Raw genomic sequence first — 20,883 nt, 5'->3', positions numbered from 1 at the left:
CAATTCATGTCGTTACCTTAGAAAATACTTTTTCTTATCTCCCCCTAACGACGGGAAGACTGTCTCATTAAAGTGATAACCTGCAAATCTAGCAGTAAAAGATCTCCTGCCAAAGGTTTAAAATGCGGATAATTGTTGAGAGTAAATATCCAACAAAATTACTTAATCATTTTCGTGACCCACCATATTACGATGTGGACTCGTAATGGCACATATATAGTGCAACCAAAAATGCGTAATAAGACGAATGCCAGGCTTAAATCCAGTTACCAACTGGTACGCAGAAAAGGATGACTAATATTGGGTCCTAAAACGAATTAAGTAAAGATGCGTGTAATATTGCATATCCCCAAAGAAATAAAAGGTAGGTTGGTATGCATAGACACCATCTGTAACCTTTGATGGTAGCCTCTGCGAGACCGTTGGGTATAAGATGTTCTATATTCCATCTTATTAAACATGCAATATTCATCAAGTCCTTTTGATGTAAATTCTCTAGCATTAACAAGGGTGGTGAGCCTTTGCACTTTTCTTTGTGTAATCTGTGCTAGGAATTCTACAAAAATTAAACGCATCGTTTGTTATGAACAATAACTGATTCAATGCGTCGAATCATCCACAAGAACCATAAATCACTTGAATGGTCCGCATTCTGCATAGATATATGTTCACTAACAACACTTTATTTCTTTGGAGAATGATTTATTTAGCATTTGCATCTAAGTAAAACATGATGGTCTCAATCATGTTTCACTATTGAGAGATTTTGTAAGATGAGTGACGTGCTTTTTTACTCTAAAGCATAATGGGGAGAGGCAGTGCAAATCTAGTAACTTTAGAAACTACTGATTATGATAGATGTCGTAACTTCGAATTCTATTAGTTCATATTCTTATACACTCAAATGAAGTGGTGCTCGTGTTAGTACTTTCAAAACGGAACATCGTGTCACAACCAATGTGCCTTATGGTTATGTCAAAGTCTTTATGAATCAATCCCAATCATTTCATTGTTGGGGTTAATAAGGATTCAATAATTCAAGTTCCAGTGATCTACAATTCACTAGATTGACACATTAATTTTCTAAGAATATGCTTCCCTCCACATTCATTAGAAATAATTTATAGATGCAATCAAATTCATTCTCACTGTAAGGGCAGACATATGATCTAGTTCAATTAAATAGTCAATTGGCCAGGCAAAATTCTTGTTGCCATTAAAGTTGATGTGAAAATTGGTTGCTACTATGATACACACATTACATTGTATATATCAACATCTATGACCAGGTGCATTTCCAACTCTTTCATCTATGATGGGAGCTAGAATTACATCTTAGCTTCATCCCATATTCAGCTGATACCGGTACTTTGGTGTCATTACTACTGGGAAAGAATACATTTCCGTCTCATGATATATATGTACCTTTTCACATGTTTTATATGAGTCATTACGTCTAACCCTTATTACTTTAGGGTACTTCCATTTTCAATTTTGCTACATTTAGCTTAATTTGAGAAATTTCTTTATCTCAATAGGCCAAGAGAATCTCACTACACATGTCAACCGCTTACTTTAGGTTGAATATATTACTAAACATAGTTCTCTTGTTGTAATACTTCAACATATACTGGTTCGTTAGTATGATAGATGAAGTAGAGAAGTGGAAAATTTTCGACTCATATCACCTTTTGTGAGTTCTTCCACAAAAATTAGAATACATGTGATTTTATTTGAACGTATGTTTTGAAACTAGTGGATTACATTCCACGGAACATTCAAATTTTTGGAAAGAAAAATATCAAGGACACAATAATTGTGTTCAAGTACTTCTAAACTTCAAATGTCGGAATCGATTTGGTAGAACCAATTGAACAAAAGAAAAAAAAAGCATCATTCAACTATAGCCAATATCATATTCAAGAGAACAAAATAACTAAAACCAAAATTCATAACCATTTATATGACATGGACTTATCTTAAGAAAAAAAAATAGAATTAGGGATGTTCTAAAAAACAGATAAATAAGTCCAACGAATAAATATTCAATGTAAAAACCCATATCACATTAGTTACATACCCCATACACTGATTCCCACTGTATATACGCGAAGCCGGAACAACCTTGGTCGCGCACAGTCCAAAAAAAACGGAACATAACAAGCCACAAGCTGAACAGAACAGGGTTGGAGTGATCCAGGTCGGGTGAACCGGTTCGTGATGAACCAGGTTGGGGTGAACCGGTCGGGTTGGATTGGACCGAGTCGAGTTAGCTGGTCCAGTTCAGTTGGCTGGACCAGACAGGCTTTCCTTCTTCTCCTTTCCTGGAGAATTCCAAACGACAGAGAAAAACAAAAATTATGATGTGATCAGATCAGATCGGAATCAAGTTTCACACATATATAGGAATAAATTTAGTAGAAATTAGTATATACACAGGCACAATTATATTGAATATGTCATGATCAAAAGGAAGTGAAAAAGATAAGCTGACGCATGTGATGGGGATTACAGGGTAATTATTAGCCAAAGAAAACTAAAAACGGACAACTAATTAGCTTTAAAAGAAAGAAAAAAAAACTTAAAATTAACGTTTGGTTAGCTTTTATGATTCTAATTAATGACAATTACAAGTCCATTAATGAATTTAAATGGGCACTAAAAGGCGATAGACATTAGTAACATAGGTGCTAACTTTGAACATGATGGTCTTAAAAAAATAGCAAATTATTGACAAGAGTTTAAAAAAAAATTGTACAATGGAAAAAAAAAAATTGATTAACTGCGAATAGTGTTAATTTTTGACTACCTTTCGTTAAGTTATTTTGAAAAATAAAATAAAATAAAAGATCAATTACCTATCACCGTCTCCATTAAGGAAAATTATTAACATTTGAAGCAAGATCAGACATTCATAGTTTCATTTAACGGCATAAGAAAAATAGCACATAACGAATCATGATACCTTTTTAGCCTAAAAAGTGTTATTAGAAGAATATATAATATAAAATCAATCAAGCATGGATAGACAAATAAGAATATTATCATCATAAATCATATGATGGACATCAAAACAAAAATTAGATATGGAAGACAAAACTGATTAGATCTCACATGTTACAAACACGGAAACAAGGAAGATGGAGTTTGTATAGGTATACCGTACTTTAAGAATGGAAACCCAACAACGGTGAAAAAATCCACTAGATCGGGATTGATAGAGGAGGCCAGCGTCTAGCTCCGTTTGCTATCCTCCTTTAAGAACAACCAGAGAAAAAGGAAAACAAAATTGACGGATCGAAGTCTTGTAAAAGCCAGCGGTAAAGCTCGTGGTGATAACGTGATTTAGGTAATCAGAGAGAAGGAAAGAGATGTAGAGACAAGAAGAATCATTGTGTTAGAGAGATAAGATGTTATATTACATAGGTTACAATATATACATATATAATGGGTAAGTGGATGGACCGCACATCCATGGACCGTAGGTCCTGTAACAGTTTTTAGTATTTGTACAATATTTAAGGAAAACACGTAAGAAATATTTTTTAGTAATTTTTCTTTATCTGCCCGCATGTGTTAAAATTTTGAATTGGTATGTCTCAGCACATAAACTAGTATATAATTATAGATGTCATATCGTTAGAATTTTTTAAAAGACATGCAACGAGCATGAACATGATTATCAAATTCTTCTCTATATCATAGAGAAAATCTCAACATTAAATATTATTAAGAATTTATTGGGAAAAATAACATATAATGAAAGAATTTGTTGATCTACACATATGTGCAGACACAAACTTCATTTTCGAGGATGCGTGGTGATCAAATCTCGCCATATCATGTCTGAATGAGTGTATATTCATGCAGCCACCGTTTCTCCTTGATTGGCTACTTAACTTCTCTATGCTGGTATACTCCATGCTTGCTGGACAGTATAAACTCCAAATTTCCTTTGCTAATTATCCAGACGACCAAGTGAAAAGTGACGCGATACAATAATGTTCAACAAATATGACGGAAAACGCACATGTCATCCCGATTGAAGATTAATGTTTCATCCACATTTCCAATTTTATAGTTTGGTTATAATCTCTTGTTGGAAAAAAAACTCTGAAATCCATCCAAATTCGAATTAGGAATATTAAATATTTTCAAACAATATAAATTGTATTCGGGGATCTGATTTTATCCAAATATATAACTAACATTAATCAGATACGAAAATATCAAGAGATCAGATTTTACCAAAATATATAACTAACACTAATCGGATACAAAAACATCCACGTTCGATATTTTATGCCTAAACATATAGTATGAAATCGTCTTAAAAAGTAAAAGAAAAAAGTGAGTGATTGTTTTTCTTCATTTTCTTTTTTATCAATTTTGATATTAAGAATTATTAAGAAATATGTTTATCGTAAAAAAAAATTATTTGACAATTAATTATCCTTATGACCCTATGGTCCTTACTCTCTTGGCTTTATGGTCATAAAAATAATTATACATATTATTTCTATGGTCCTGGAACAATCTTAAATATGAGAAGACTAAAATAACTTTCTAGTTGTGGATTTTTTTTGCATGGGTTCTAGTTGTATTTTCTGCACATATCCTAGTTTTGGCTATTTTCTGCACAGCTTCATATTAATGTGTTTGTTCATCTTTAAAAAAAATATTTTCTAAACTCATTTTCATGATTCGACCGATTATGCATATCTTCAGCATATTCTACTTGTGCATATTGATATACAAATTATGGAATCAAAAGAGAGTTTAAAGAATCAAAAGAGAGTTTTTAAGATGCTATAATGATCTACATGCTAGTATGAACAATTATGGAAGGTTAATTTTTTTCTTTAATAAGAAAGAAATTTCATTGAAACTTTAATGTAAGGCTCCATTCAATTCTTCTCTAATTAGAGATTTCAACCAAAAAAGAAAATCTACATTCCAGCATTGATATAATATGGCACTTCTAGTCCTCTTTGCTAAGCTATTTGACACTTCATTTGACTTTTTGTGCACAAATGTGCATTTCCAAATCACTAAAACCTACTGATAGACTTCTACAGTCTTGAACGACATTATTAGTTGTCCATCTGACTTTGCCTACTCTTCTATTTACTGCATCAACTACATTTAGACAATCTCCTTCTAAATGCAGTTTTTCCACAGTTGAAGCTTTTGCCCACTTGATTGCTTCCAGTGCTGCTAAGGCCTCAACGCTTGCTCCTCATCTTGAGCTATTCCAGAGATTGATTGAGCTCTCCACATTGCCCTGCATTGGAAAACATCATCATACCAATACCCATATGTTTATTTTCTTTCATAAAAGCACCGTCAAAATTTATCTTGTGATAATCAAAGTCTGGCAGTTGCCAAGGAATCACGTTTCTAGATTGCCTAACAATGTGACTTCTTCCTATCATGGAATTTGCATATGGAAGATTAATTATCAATGTGGATACTAGCTGCACTCTAGAAAAAATATAATGTGAGTAATATCTGCTATTTACCTTCAAATTACTGTATATGAAATCAAAGTACTAATCATACATAGTATAGTACTTTGGTGTTGTGATGCTGATACCTTCAAATTTATTAACTGTAATCAGATCATTCATAATTGGGAGAATGTAATACACATGTAACAAGCCATTTCGAGATGGTAGTAAACTGTAAAAACCAATTGAATGTTATATGTCTGTTTTTTCAGGGATTTTCCTTTTTTTTTCGATATAACCTTTTTATTTAAAAAATTTGTGGATAATAGTTGCACGCTGAAAAAAATAAAGAAAATTCTTTAAAGAATAAAAATTCTAGAAACGAGAAAATCTGACATTCGTATTTACGCTCGTTGTATGGTCTTTTTAAAAAGCTTTATATTGTGATATATGTTATATTTAAGTTGGTTCGACAATTATACTCCTAAAAGATAAAGTTTATATCTAGTTTTACTATATTTTTTACACACGAGGGTATTCCTGCCATTAAAATCTTTTATTTGATAACCTTATAAAATAACTTTATTCGTATGGCCCTCTTTTTTTAAGGGTCTTTTTAACAAAGTGAATTCTAGAATTTTTAAATTATGAATGGGGATCCTAGACACTTATATGGACATTATCATACTAGATTTGATTCAATTTTTCTTTAAAGTCCAAACATCAATGAATTTGAAGCTAATATTTTGATGATACGTTCCTCTTATTAAACTCTTGATTCCAAAAATGAGCACAATTCGAGATACTGAACCTCACCATCTACCAATTTTAATTACGACCATTAATTTTCGATTTTTGATACTCAAAGTGGTAGATGATGGTGCTATACGTCTCGGGTTATGCTCATTTTTTTATAGGATTACGGAATTTCATTAAGAAGAACGTATCACCAAAGTATTGGCTTCAAATTCATTGTCGTTCTCTACAGAAAAATTAGGCCAAATCTTATATGATAGTGTCTAAAAAGATGTCCATGGATCCTCTATATCAAGTTCAAGGCCACTAGCATAAGAGAAAGTGAGGAGAGGACCAAACACTGAATTCTTATTTGATACTATTAATTTATTTCAAAAATACAAATAATTTACCACTCTTTTTTTTATGATTTCGGATCAAATATCATCTGATATCCATATACGAATTCGAATCGAATTGAAAAAGATTGTATCCGTTCGGATGTTGGATCTAACTCTAATATTGTGTTGTATATACCTCAGGCCTAAGTCTAAATTGTTGGGTGCAATCAAAAACAAAGAAAAAAAAAAACAAGCAAAAGTTATTGATACTTAGCTCCTTTATAATGGAAGTGATCGATTTGATGAAAAAGACAAGCTCCCCATATCTCCGCAACAGCAACAAGGCAAAACTTTGGAAAAACAGAGTGAGTCACGTGTTCACCACTTTGCCCTTAAGACATTAGCGCCCGGCTACACTCAAGAGTGATGTTATAGCCCTCACAGAACGGATATTTTCAGGATAAAACACCCTACTATACCTACTACTAGCATATGTAGTAGATGCTCAACTTGAGCATGACAACTCCGAAAAAACCATAAAGGAAAATCTCGAACACTTGAGAAAACAATATAAAATGTTTTTTCCCTTAGGGGTCCCTCTAAATATAGAGCAACCCCTTTCCCATAGATTTTACAAAAGTAGTGAATTTGTTTATATAATTGACAAATACAACTTAAGAAGAAAAACTCCCCGATGTGGGACTAAAAGGTTTATATAGTTTCTTAAAACTACTAAAAATTGGAAACTCCACAATGTGGGACTAATAAGTTTCATTCACAAAAGAAAACAATAAATTATAATTTTTATTAAAACTTTAAAAAATTATTTTTTATTAATCGTTTTCCAACAATCCCCCACATGAATGAAAACTCAACAAAACATGAAAACACAGATAGATCTTGGTAAATCAACATCAGAATCTCACGATCCAAACGGACTGATCGTGCAAGTGTTGAAATCATACTAGTCATTTCTACGTCCTCCCCCTCACACAAAAGTGTGTTGACCCCAGGGTCATACTATGGATTGCACAAATCATAATAGTATTGAGATCTTTCATCTTTAGTTCTCACATGGTGAGACTATAGGTATCTTTCACCAAAGTGAAAAAGCATGAACTAGTGAACCCTTAGTGACCTTTAGGTCCTAAGTTCCAGTAATACCAAAACCATCAAAACGAAAATCACATAAAAAGCGCAGGAAATACCATTTTAGGCAGAGGTGTCCATGAGGTCTTGAACCTTTGCTTAGTGAGATATTACCGGAATTACTTGCTAGAGACAGTGAACTATGTCTTGAACTGCTAGCATTTAATGTAATTCGCGATAACAACCACGGGTGATATCTCCAAGGTTGCTGCCAAGCTCGTGCCGTTTTGTCCAATTTGGCCCTGGACATATCCTGTTTCTCAGAATGCTCTAGAGAATCAAAGCTCATATTCTCATAGGAAGCGGCCCACTTCCTCATTCAGATAGGTGAGTTTCCATGAAGAGTGTTACTGCTACAACCCACTTCAATCTTAAATTGAAACTATATAACTCATTAAGACTTCTTAAAAGTCATCCTTCACATGCAGTCACACTATCACGTCTACACCATAGGGAAGGGATAGAGAATAAAATTCTCTGATAGTGTTTACCTTTACCCACCACAAATCAGTTGTCTCATTCGAAACCTTGATCTTGGGATCTCCAGTCAGCAAGGTTGAGTATCCTTCATGGAAAGTTTAATTTATGAGCTTAAGCCCCTTCCCCTCAATGCATTTCTAACTATCTCTTGGGATAAACCTTTCGTCAAAGGTTGCGCGATATTCTCCTTGGACTTTATCCAATCAATGGAAATAACGCCGATTAAGATTGGTTATTTTCAGCTTTAGCCATTATAGCTTGGCTAACATAATGTATAGATATAGCTGGCACAGGCCTATGCCAGAGAGGAATGTCTTCTAAAAAGAATCTTAGGCACTCGGCCCCCTCTCGTGCTTTATCTAACTCAATACTCTCAGATTCCATAATGAATTGAGCAATATATGTTTGTTTTTAAATCTTCCAAAAACAAACCCTCATGCTAGAGTGAAACATATCCACTCGTAGACTTAGACTCCTCTGAGTCAACTATCCAGTTTACATCACAAAGTCCCTCAAGGACAGCAAGATACCTTTCATAAATCAAATAAAAGGTAATAGAGTATTTTAGGTACCATAATACTCTACTTAGTGCATCTGAATGTTATTGCTCTGGACTACAATTATATCTACTTAACTTACTCACAATATAGGCAATGTTTAGACTCTTACAGTTCATTAAATTCATCATACATCCTATAACTCTTGAGTATTCAAGTTAAGATACTCCATTACCTTTTTTTTCTTGAGTCTACAAGAATAATCGTACGAAGTACAAGCAGGCTTACAATCACGCTGATTGTATCTCTTAAGAATAAATTCAACATTATGAGAATGACTAAGACTACATATGTTAGATTATTTTCTAATCCTCATCCCTAAGATTACATCAACAGGGCTTAAGTCTTTCAAGTCAACGTTCTCATTCAGCGCATGTTTTGTGTGGAATTAATCACATCTATGTTTGTATCAAGTATAAGCATATCATCAACATACAAGCATACAATCATACAGGCATCCTCAACAAGTTACTTGTAAATATACTTATCAGATTCATTAACTTAAATCCACTATACATTATCACATGATCAAATTTTCCATGTCTCTGTTTACGTGCTAATTTCATAAACCATACAAAAAAAATTTCAACTTACAAACTTTGTCATCATAACCTTTCACTACAAAGTCCTCAGGTTGGTCTATGTAAATTTCTTTATCTAATTCACAATTTTAGAAAAGATGTCTTAACATCCATCTGATGTATCTCTAATTTGTTTTTGACAGCAATAACAATTAGCATCTCAACGGAAGTAAATCTCGTCACATGTGAATAAGAATCAAGGAAATATATACCTTCTTTTAGTTTATAGCCTTTAGCTACCAACTTAGCCTAATATTTTTCCACAGTTACATATACCTAATGTTTCCTCTTAAAGACTCATTTACATCTCATGGTCTTACTCTCTGGAGGTAAACTAGAAACCTCCCAAGTCAGGTTCCGACGGACTGAGTCCATTTCACTAAATGAAGCTTCTTACCAGATTGGGGTTTCAGTAGATATCAAGGATTCTTTCCAAGTCCGGAGCTTAGACTAAGCTAGGCATGTTATGAAGTCGGCTTCATAAGAAGTCTCAAGTCTAATTGTTTTACTTCTCTTAGGCTCAACCTTAATTTGATCTTCCTTTAAGATAAGTTCTGACTATTTGAAAATAAATCTAGGGGATCAACAACACATCTCTAATGAGGTACAGGTTTAAGAATAAACATGTTCAAAGAACTCAGCATCCCTAGATTATGTAATAGTATTCACAACAAAGTCAGAAAAATCATACCAAAGTATGAAAAATCAGAACACACAACCAAAAATCTATATATAGAAGTATACTCAGCATACACTATATGAAGACACAATCAACATTTTTGGTTTCTATCTAGTTCTTTTAGGAAGAGGAAGAACAATCTTAGTCAAACACCCCCACAATTTGACGTATTCATAAGAAGGTGATCTACCTTTCCATAAATCATATGGATTTTCATCTGATCCTTAAGGGTACTATATTCAGGATATACTAGTTAAGAGGACTGCCTCCCCCCACAAGCCCGTAGGTAATCCTGAACTAATCAACATGGAAATTATCATCTTCTTAAAGATACAGTTGTTATGTTCAAGGCTTCTAATTGGTTTTGAACTTCAAGTTTAAACATATTAAAGCTTCTAAGGCATCATCCTTATCCCTAAGAAAGTATACAAGATAGTACCTCGTACAATCATCCATGAAGTTATAAACCATCTTTTACCATAGTGGTTTTGGGTTGAACTCATGTCAACTAGGCCTAACTGAATTAATTCTAAGGGCTTAGAATTACTCTGAACATTTGTGCTAAAATATTTTATAGCATATTCATTTCACTTTTGTGTTCAAGATCCAAACTAAATTTGGGTACGTAGCCTATGCTAGGCAGTTTATGCATTGACTTATAATTTTACGGTTCCAAGTCTACCATGAAAAACATTTAAAGACACACAAAAGAAAGCATAAGAATCAATTATGTTCACTTCATCAGATTTTTCTTTAAACTTATATAGACCCTAAGTCCTATAATTGTTGCCTAAAAAATCGATGCCCTTAGTTATAACAAGTTTTCCACATTTAATTAAGATCTTCAATCTTTTACCATCTTCAAGAGAACAAGATACAAGATTCTTTCATATGCTCGGAACATGAAAACTTCATTCAGTGTGAGAATATTACAGATATGAGCTTATGCTCGACCTTTCCCTTTTATGAAACCTCTGTCGCAGATGAGTTACTCATATAGAGTTTCTCGACATCCTTTATCCTCTGATAAGAGGTGAATAGGTCTTTGTTTCAACAAACATACTTAGTGGCTCCAGAGTCCACCCACCAGTCTCTCACATTGGTTATTAAAATAACTTCCGACATCATGTCAATGAACTCGTTCTAATTTGTTTCAACTAAATTAGCATTAACTTTTTACTTATTAAGGTTTTATGTTGTCTACACTTTACTACAGTATGGCCAGGAATTTTACAAACATAAAAATCACCCTTAATTAAAGTAGTGCCGGATTCAGTTTTATGAAACATACCTTTCTTATGAAGACTACGCTTAGAGTTGTGTTTGATGTTCTCGCCTTTGTCAGCTTTGGAAGACTTGTGTTCATCCACATGCGCCTGGTAGCCATGTTCCTTTTCAATTTCATGTCACAAACTTCGTTTATACTCTGACCTCGGACACGGTAATTTCCCAATCACCTAATACACCACATCTCACAAACCTTAGTTCAGATAAAATATGAGTTTTGAAGATAATATCTATATTTATAAACTTCGTTTGAACCACCATATCAAAAAACTCATGGCTACCCCATAAAAACTACTTTAGTTAACAACAAAATTCTGCCCGTCAGAATTTTTCAGGAATGTTTCTCTGTTTTGTAAAATATCAAAAACATACTTTTACAACTCCAAAAATTCTGAAAATTTACGTGGGTAACTATCAGGATGTCTACTACGTTGTGTCAAAAGGGTTCATCGAAATTCCTTCTAGGTTAAGAGATAAACTCGAAACTCTACAGCTGACCAAAAATTCGTTTTTGTTTTTCACTCCACAATTAACATCCATGATTCACAAACCAACCAACCAACCATTTTCGATTATTACAAATTATAATGTCTTAAGATTGTTGGGTGCAATCAAAAACAAAGAAAAATCAAATAAGCAAAAGTTATTGATACTTAGCTCCTTTATAATGGAAGCGATCGATTTGATGAAACGGACAAGTTCCCCATATCTCCGCAACAGCAACAAGGCAAAACTTTGGAAAAACAGAGTGAGTCACGTGTTCAACACGTTGCCCTTAAGACATTAGCGCCCGGCTACACTCGAGAGTGATGCTATAACCCTCACAGAACGGATATCTCCAGGATAAAACACCCTACTATACCTATTACTAGCATATGTAGTAGATGCTCAACTTGAGCTTGGCAACTCCGGAAAAACCATAAAGGAAAATCTCGAACACTTGAGAAAACAATATAAAATGTTTTTTCCCTTAGGGGTCCTCTAAATATAGAGCAACACCTTTCTCATAGATTTTACAAAAGTAGTGAATTTGTTTATATAATTGACAAATACAACTTAAGAAGAAAAACTTTCCGATGTGGGACTAAAAGGTTTATATAGTTTTTTAAAACTATTAAAAATTGGAAACTCCACAATGTGGGACTAATAAATTTTATTCACAAAAGAAAACAAAAAATTATAATTTTTATTAAAATTTTAAAAAATTATTTTTTATTAATCGTTTTCCAACCTAAATTTGGTTAAACAATCTAACTTTTTTGGGTAAATTTTCTTTCTCATGTTATCTAAAACATAAATGAGACATTTTTAAGATTCGTAATTTCATCATCTAATGAATGAATTCAATGGTAAAACAGACGGCATGTCTAAATCTAAGTTTTATGGGAGGAAAAAATTGTGTGTAAACTAAGTTTGACTAGGAGTTTATATGCTCCAAAGAAACTCACTTATGGTTGTTCTGATATTGCTTTTGCTCCTTACGGTATGTACTGGAGAGAAATCAGAAAGACAGCAATCTTGGAACTATTAAGTGCCAAGAGAATTCTATCGTATCGAGCTGTGAGGAAAGACGAGGTCGCTTTACTGATTGATTCGATATATAAATCTTCATCTTCTTCTGTTCCTGTTAATCTAAGTGAGACTTTTGTTTGTTTTATGAATAACGTGGTGTGCCAAGTTGCTTTTGGCGGGGTGAAGTACTGTCTTGGAGAAAGTGGTGATGCTGGCAAGAATAAGTTTTACGTAATGCTTCGGGAGTTACAGAACTTGTTTGCCGGATTCAGTATTGCAGATTTCTTCCCTTTGATGGGTTGGATCCACAAGTTTAACGGCTTGGACACAAGAATTAAAAAGAGTTGCAGGAAATTGGATGAATTCTTTAACAAAGTAATCGACGAACATATCAATGCAGATAAATCATCAAAACCGGACGCAGAGGATCTTGTGGATGCACTTCTGCTCCGATCTCATCCAGAGTATCACCCTCGTCAGATATCAAATTAAGGGAATTCTAATGGTTCGTTAATCGTTTCGTTTCAGTTGTTAATTTCGACTTTCCATTTATTTATTATAACTTAAATTCTCCATTGGATTTTCCAGGATATATTTGTTGCAGGAACTGATACTTCAGCGGTAACACTAGTTTGGACTATGACAGAACTGATGAGGAACCCAACAGCGATGAAGCGAGCACAAGAAGATGTCCGAACGAAAGTCGGAACTAAAGATTTTGTAGAGGAAAATGATCTTCATAAACTGGGTTACGTGACACTAGTGATAAAAGAAGCACTGAGACTTCATCCTCCATTGCCATTACTACTTCCAAGGGAGACTAGAGAAGATTGCACAATCAAAGGATACGACATTCCAATGAAAACAAGGGTCATCATCAATGCAGCAACAATTTCTAAGGATCCAAAATATTGGGAAGACCCAGAAAAATTCCGGCCTGAAAGATTTTTAGATTATAATGTAGATGCTCGAGGACAAAATTTCGAGTTCATACCATTTGGAGGTGGACGGAGAGGTTGTCCTGGTATGAACTTTTCGATAGTGCTTGTTGAGCTGGTCCTTGCGAACTTACTTCATTGTTTTGATTGGAAAATGCCTCCGGGGATGAAAGCTGAGGGATATGCAAGAAGCCTACGGACTCACACCACATAAGAAGATTCCTCTCTGCCTTGTAGCTGCTAATCGTGAATAGTGTGTGTGCAAGATTTGCTTTGTTTTTGCTCTTTCTCTTTTTTCTGATTATATATGAAATCAGTTCATTGCTCTTGATTATGTATATATGCTGTTATTTTCCTTCTCAATATGACGACCCCATTTGAGCAAAATCATTCACAAGCATTTCATCGAACAACTTATGTGCAGTTACAGCTATACATAAATTCACTCAAAAGAACAAAAGATTCGTGAATTAATTGATCAATTTCAAATCAAACCAAGAAAATAAAATCGTGGGTTCTAATCAAATTCACAAACTTTTGAGAAAATTTTCAAATGGCAGGAACTAAAAGGAGCCATGAGTTAAACAACGACAACAAAAAAAAAAAAAAAAAAAAAAAAAAAAAAAAGTAAAGAGATCTGGTTAATAATGTTGGAAAACAATTAATAAAAGAATAATTTTTTAAACTTTTAATAAAAAATTATAATTTATTGTTTTATTTTGTGAATGAAACTTTTTAGTCCCACATCGTGGAGTTTCCAATTTTTAGTAGTTTTAAGAAACTATATAAACCTTTTAGTCCCACATCGGGGAGTTTTTCTTCTTAAGTTGTATTTGTCAATTATATAAAGAAATTCACTACTTTTGTAAAATCTATGGGAAAGGGATTGCTCTATATTTTAGAGGGACCCCTAAGGGAAAATATTTTATAGCGGTTTTTAAGCATTCGCGATTTTCCTTAACGGTTTTTTTCGGAGTTGCCAAGCTCAAGTTGAGCATCTACTACATATGCTAGTAGTAGGTGTATTAGGGTGTTTTATCCTGGAGATATCCGTCCTGTGAGGGCTATAGCATCACTCTTGAGTGTAGCCGGGCGCTAATGTCTTAAGGACAGCGTGTTGAACACGTGACTCACTCTATTTTCCAAAGTTTTGCCTTGTTGCTGTTGCGGAGATATGGGGAGCTTGTTCGTTTCGTCAAAGCAATCACTTCCATTATAAAGGAGCTAAGTATCAATAACTTTTGTTTATTTGATTTTTCTTTGTTTTTGATTATTGCACCCAACAATCTTAAGACATTATCATTTGTAATAATCTAAAACGATTGATTGGTTTGTGAATCATGGATGTTAATTGTGGAGTGAAAAAAACAAAAACGAATTTCTGGTCAGCTGTATAGTTTCAATTTTATCTTTTAATCTAGAAGGAATTTCGATGAACCCTTTCGACAGAACGTAGCAGACATCTTGATAGTTACCCGCGTAAAATTTCAGAATTTTTCGAGTTGTAAAAGTATTTTTTTGATATTTTACAAAACAGAAAAATGTTTCTGAAAAATTCTGACGAACAGAAAATTGTTGTTAACTAAATTAATTTTTGTGGGGTAACCATGAGTTTTTTGAAACGCTGATTCAAACGAAGTTTGTATATATAGATGTTATCTTCAAAACTCATATTTACTTTCTGATTTGGAATTGTGATTTGTGAATAAAGGTGTCATCTCCGAGGGACATGGCTAATAGTCGCATGTGGTTGGAAACAAATCTTCCAAAGATGGCAAAGGTGAGAACATCGAACGCAACTCTAAGCATGGTCTTCATGATAAAGTTATATTTCGTAAACCTGAATCCGGAATTACTTTAGTTAAGGGTGAGTGTTATGTTTGTAAAATTCCTGGCCACGCGGCAGTAAATTGTAGACATCATAAAAACCTTAATAAGTAGAAAGTTAATGCTAATTTAGTTGAAACAAATTAGAACGAGTTTGGTGGCATGATGTCAGAAGTTATTTTAATAACCAATGTGAGAGACCAGTAGGTGGACTCTGGAGCCACCAAGAATGTTTGTTGAAACAGAGACCTGTTCACCTCCTATCATAGGATAGGGGATGTCGAGAAACTCTTATTGAGTAACTCATATGCAATAGAGGTTGCATAAAAGGAAAAGGTCGAGCAGAAGCTCATATCTGTAATATTCTCACATTGAATGAAGTTTTCATGTTCCGAGCATATGCGAAAATCTTGTATCTTGTTCTGTTGTAGATGGAAAAATATTTAAGATCTTAATTGAATCTGGAAAACTTGTTGTAACTAGGCAGTGATTTTTTAAGCAAGAGTTATAGGACTTTGGGTCTATATAAGCTTAACGGAAAAACTGATGATGTGAACGTAGTTGATTCTTGTGATATCTTTGTGTGATTGATTGTTTTACGTGGTAGACTTGGAACCGTAAACTTATAAGTCAATGCTTAACTGGCTAGCATAGGCTTCGTACCCAAATTTAGTTTGGATTTTGAACACAAAAGTGAAATCTGTGAAGAATCAAAATATGCTATAAAATCTTTTAGCACAAATGTTCAGAGTAATTCTAAGCCTTTAGAATTAATTCAGTTAGGCCTAGTTGACATGAGTTCAACCCAAAACCACTGTGGTAAAAGATGGTTATAACTTCCGTAGATGATTGTACGAGGTACTATCTTGTATACTTGCTTAGGATAAGGATGACGCCTTAGAAGCCTTAAGATGTATAAACTTGAAGTTGGAAACCAATTAGAAGCCTTGAACATAACAACCGTATCCTTAAGGAGATGATAATTTCCATGTTGATTAGTTCAGGATTACCTGCGGCCTGTGGGGGGAGGCAGTCCTCTTAACTAGTATATCCTGAATAAAGTACCCTTTTAAGAATCAGATGAAACTCCATATGGTTTATGGAACGGTAGATGACCTTCTTATGAATGTGTCAAAGTGTGGGGGCGTTTGACTAAGATTGTAATTCCTCTTCCTAAAAGAACTAGATTGAAACCAAAAATGTTGATTGTGTTTTCGTATAGGGTATATTGAGTATACTTCTACAAATAGATTTTTGGTTGTGTGTTCTGATTTTTTCTGACATTGGTGTGAATATTATTACGGAATCTAGGGATGCTGAGTTCTTTGAACATGTTTATTCTAAACCTGTACCTCATTAGAGATGTGTTGTTGATCCCCTAGATTTATCTTCAAATAGTCAGAACTTATTTTAAAGGAAGATGAAGTTGATGTTGAGCCTAAGAGAAGTAAAATAATTAGACTTGAGACTTCTTATGAAACCGACTTCATAACATGCCTAGCTTAGTCTGAGCCACAGACTTGTAAAGAAGCCTTAATATCTACTGAAACCCCATTCTGGTAAGAAGCTTCATTTAGTGAAATGGACTCAGTCCGTTGGAACCAGACTTGGGAGCTTGCTAGTTTACCTCCAGGTTGTAAGACCATGGGATGTAAATGAGTCTTTAAGAGGAAACGATAGGTAGATGAAACTGTGGAAAAATATTAAGCTAAGTTGGTAGCTAAAGGCTATAAACTAAAAGAAGGTGTAGATTTCCTTGATTCTAATTCAATTGTGACGGAAATTACTTCCGTTGAGATACTAATTGTTATTGCTGCCATAAAGAACGTAGAGATACATCAGATGGATGTTAAGACAGCTTTTTCTAAAACCGTGAATTAGGTAAAGAAATTTACATAGATCAACCTGAAGACTTTGTAGTGAAAGGTTGTGAATACAAAGTTTGTAATTTGAAAAATCTTTGTATGGTTTTCAAATAAGCACGTAAACAGTGACATGGAAAATTTAATCATGTGATAATGGATAGTGGATTTAAATTAATGAATCTGACAAGTATGTCTACAAGTAACTTGTTAAGGATGTCTGTGTAATTGTATGCTTGTATGTTGATGATATGCTTGATACAAACATAGATGTGATCAATTCCACTAAAAACATGCACTGAATGAGAACATTGACTTGAAAGACTTGGGCCCTTTTGATGTAATCTTAGGGATGAGGATTAGAAGATAATCAAACATTTATAAGTCTTAGTCGTTCTCATTATGTGAGTTGTGCTTAAGAGATACAATCAGTCTGATTGAAACCTGCTTGTACTTCGTACGATTATTCTTGTAGTCTCAAGAAAAATAAGGGTAGTGGAGTATCTTAACTTGAATACTCAAAAGTTATAGGATGTCTGATGAATTTAATGAACTGTAAGAGTCCAGACATTGCCTATATTGTGAGTAAGTTAAGTGGATATAATTGTAGTCCAGAGCAAGAGAATTCAGATGCACTGAGTAGAGTATTATGGTACCTAAAATACTCTTTTGATTTATGAAAGGTATCTTGTTGTCCTTGGGACTTTATGATGCAAACTGGATAGTTGACTCAGAGGAGTCTAAGTCTACGAGTGGATATGGTTTCACTCTAACATGTGGGTTTGTTGTTGGAAGATTTCCAAACAAACATATCGCTCAATTCATTATGGAATCTGAGAGTATTGCGTTAGATAAAGCATGAGAGGGGGCCGAGTGCCTAAGATTTTTTAGAAGACATTCCTCTTTGGCATAGGCCTGTGCCAGCTATATCTATACATTGTGTTAGCCAAGCTATAATAGTTAAAGCTAAGAAATAACTAATCTCAATCGGCGTTATTTCCATTGATTGGATAAAGTCCAAGGAGAATATCGCGCAATCTTTGACGAAAGGTTTGTACAAAGAGATAGTTAAAAATGCATCGAGGGGGTTGGGGCTTAAGCTCATATATTAAACTTGCCATGAAGGATACTCAACCTTGCTGACTGGAGATCCCATGATCAAGGTTTCGAATGAGACAACTAATTTGTGGTGGGTAAAGGTAAACACTATCAGAGATTTTCATTCTCTGTCCCTTCCCTATGGTGTAGACGTGATAGTGTGACTGCATGTGGAGGATGACTTTTTAATAAGTCTTAATGAGTTCTATAGTTTCAATTTAAGATTGAAGTGGGGTGTAGCAGTAACACTCTTTATGGAAACTCACCTATCTGAATGAGGAAGTGGGTCGCTTCCTGTGAGAATATGAGCTGATTCTCTAGAGCATTCTGAGAAACAGGATACGTCCAGGGCCAAAACGGACAAAACGGCACGAGCTTGGCAGCAATCTTGGAGATATCACCCGTGGTTGTTATCACGAATTACATCAAATGCTAGCAGTTCAAGACATAGTTCACTGTCTCTAGCAAGTAATTCTGGTAATATCTCACTAAGCAAAGGTTCAAGACCTCATGGACACCTCTGCCTAAAATGGTATTTCCTGCGTTTTTTATGTGATTTTCATTTTGATGGTTTTGGTATTACTGGAACTTAGGACCTAAAGGTCACTAAGGGTTCACTAGTTCATGCTTTTTCACTTTGGTGAAAGATACCTATAGTCTCACCATGTGAGAACTAAAGATGAAAGCTCTCAATACTATTATGATTTATGCAATCCATAGTATGACCCTGGGGTCAACACACTTTTGTGTGAGGGAGAGGACGTAGAAATGACTAGTATGATTTCAACACTTGCACGATCAGTCTGTTTGGATCGTGAGGTTGGGATGTTTATTTACCAAGATCTATCTGTGTTTTCATGTTTTATTGAGTTTTCATTCATGTGGGGGATTGTTGGAAAACGATTAATAAAAAATAATTTTTTAAAGTTTTAATAAAAAATTATAATTTATTGTTTTATTTTGTGAATGAAACTTTTTAGTCCCACATCGTGGAGTTTCCAATTTTTAGTAGTTTTAAGAAACTATATAAACCTTTTAGTCCCACATCGGGGAGTTTTTCTTCTTAAGTTGTATTTGTCAATTATATAAAGAAATTCACTACTTTTGTAAAATCTATGGGAAAGGGATTGCTCTATATTTTAGAGGGACCCCTAAGGGAAAATATTTTATAGCGGTTTTTAAGCATTCGCGATTTTTCTTTATGGTTTTTTCGGAGTTGTCATGCTCAAGTTGAGCATCTACTACATATGCTAGTAGTAGGTATATTAGGGTGTTTTATCCTGGAGATATCCGTCCTGTGAGGGCTATAGCATCACTCTTGAGTGTAGCCGGGCGCTAATGTCTTAAGGGCAAAGTGTTGAACACGTGACTCACTCTGTTTTTCCAAAGTTTTGCCTTGTTGCTGTTACAGAGATATGGGGAGCTTGTCTTTTTCATCAAATCGATCACTTCCATTATAAAGGAGCTAAGTATCAATAACTTTTGCTTATTTGATTTTTCTTTGTTTTTGATTATTGCACCCAACAAATAATATATATCCATAGTGTCAAAATTCAAAGAAATTTTAACTTCATATTACTAGTAAATTTACATCATCATTATCCATCACCAGGAAATCTGAAATTAGATAAAATCTACATGATCATCATCATCAAGTTAACTGGAGCTGAAAACTGATTTTCCTTTTTTCCTTTGAAGTTCTAGAAAAGTCTTATACGGGTGGGTCCAATGTGCCACGTCATCGATCCGCGACTATAAAACCGTAGGATAATAGTGAATTTTCAAAAAATGAACTGACGGTCAGGGTGGAGGATCTCTTTCGGACGACGCTGTGACAGGTGATTTTTTTTTTTATATCAGGCACTATTCATCAACTTCCGTATCTGAAATGGCTTCGTTCAGAATTTGGCCAAGTTCCTTCCATCTATCCTTTACAAGTCCAACATCTGCAGTTCATTATTCAATAAGTTTCTACATTATCACTTGCCAGATAGCTAGCGGATCAATTCAACATGAGCTGAAATTGAATGGCTTAATTTGGTGGTTTCTTTTGGGATGGATCATTTTTCCCAACAACAATTTACCTGTTATCATACCAAACTACACTTTTTTTACCATACTAGTGAACCCAAAGCTTAGATTATTCGACAGGAACTTGTATGCATCCTGTTTCAGAAATTCCATGCTAATTTCTCGAGGTAATCCTTGATTCTCTTTATTAATATGTTGACAACAACTTTAAAAACAGTTTGCTGATTGGGTTGAAGAAAGGCTTAGAGATGCTGGACAGTTTCAAGATGTTGCAATTTCCTTAAAGATCAGGGGAAAATGTTGTCTGACAAGATTAGCAAAGTTGGTCAATTTTAATGTATCATTGTACTCCTCTG

At 34.3% G+C, this 20,883-nt stretch overlaps 1 protein-coding gene and 1 long non-coding RNA gene across 2 annotated transcripts; one reads left to right on the top strand and one right to left on the bottom strand.

Moving 5' to 3' along the window:
• Nucleotides 1-1,974: 1,974 nt before the first annotated feature.
• LOC113277341 lies at nucleotides 1,975-3,397 on the bottom strand. Its single transcript, XR_003324865.1, has 2 exons — nucleotides 3,167-3,397; nucleotides 1,975-2,324 (listed from the first exon to the last, which is right to left on the bottom strand). It is a non-coding gene; the product is annotated as an uncharacterized LOC113277341 (long non-coding RNA).
• Nucleotides 3,398-12,744: 9,347 nt separating this feature from the next.
• Nucleotides 12,745-13,923, top strand: LOC113278868 (cytochrome P450 71A9-like). Its single transcript, XM_026527600.1, has 2 exons — nucleotides 12,745-13,203; nucleotides 13,360-13,923. Exons 1-2 carry the CDS (start codon nucleotides 12,745-12,747, stop codon nucleotides 13,921-13,923), a joined length of 1,023 nt encoding a protein of 340 aa, XP_026383385.1.
• Nucleotides 13,924-20,883: the final 6,960 nt, after the last annotated feature.

This window comes from Papaver somniferum, chromosome 5 (genome assembly GCF_003573695.1).
Source record: "Papaver somniferum cultivar HN1 chromosome 5, ASM357369v1, whole genome shotgun sequence".
Lineage (NCBI taxonomy): Eukaryota > Viridiplantae > Streptophyta > Magnoliopsida > Ranunculales > Papaveraceae > Papaver > Papaver somniferum.
This window is presented reverse-complemented; position numbering and strand designations above follow the sequence as displayed.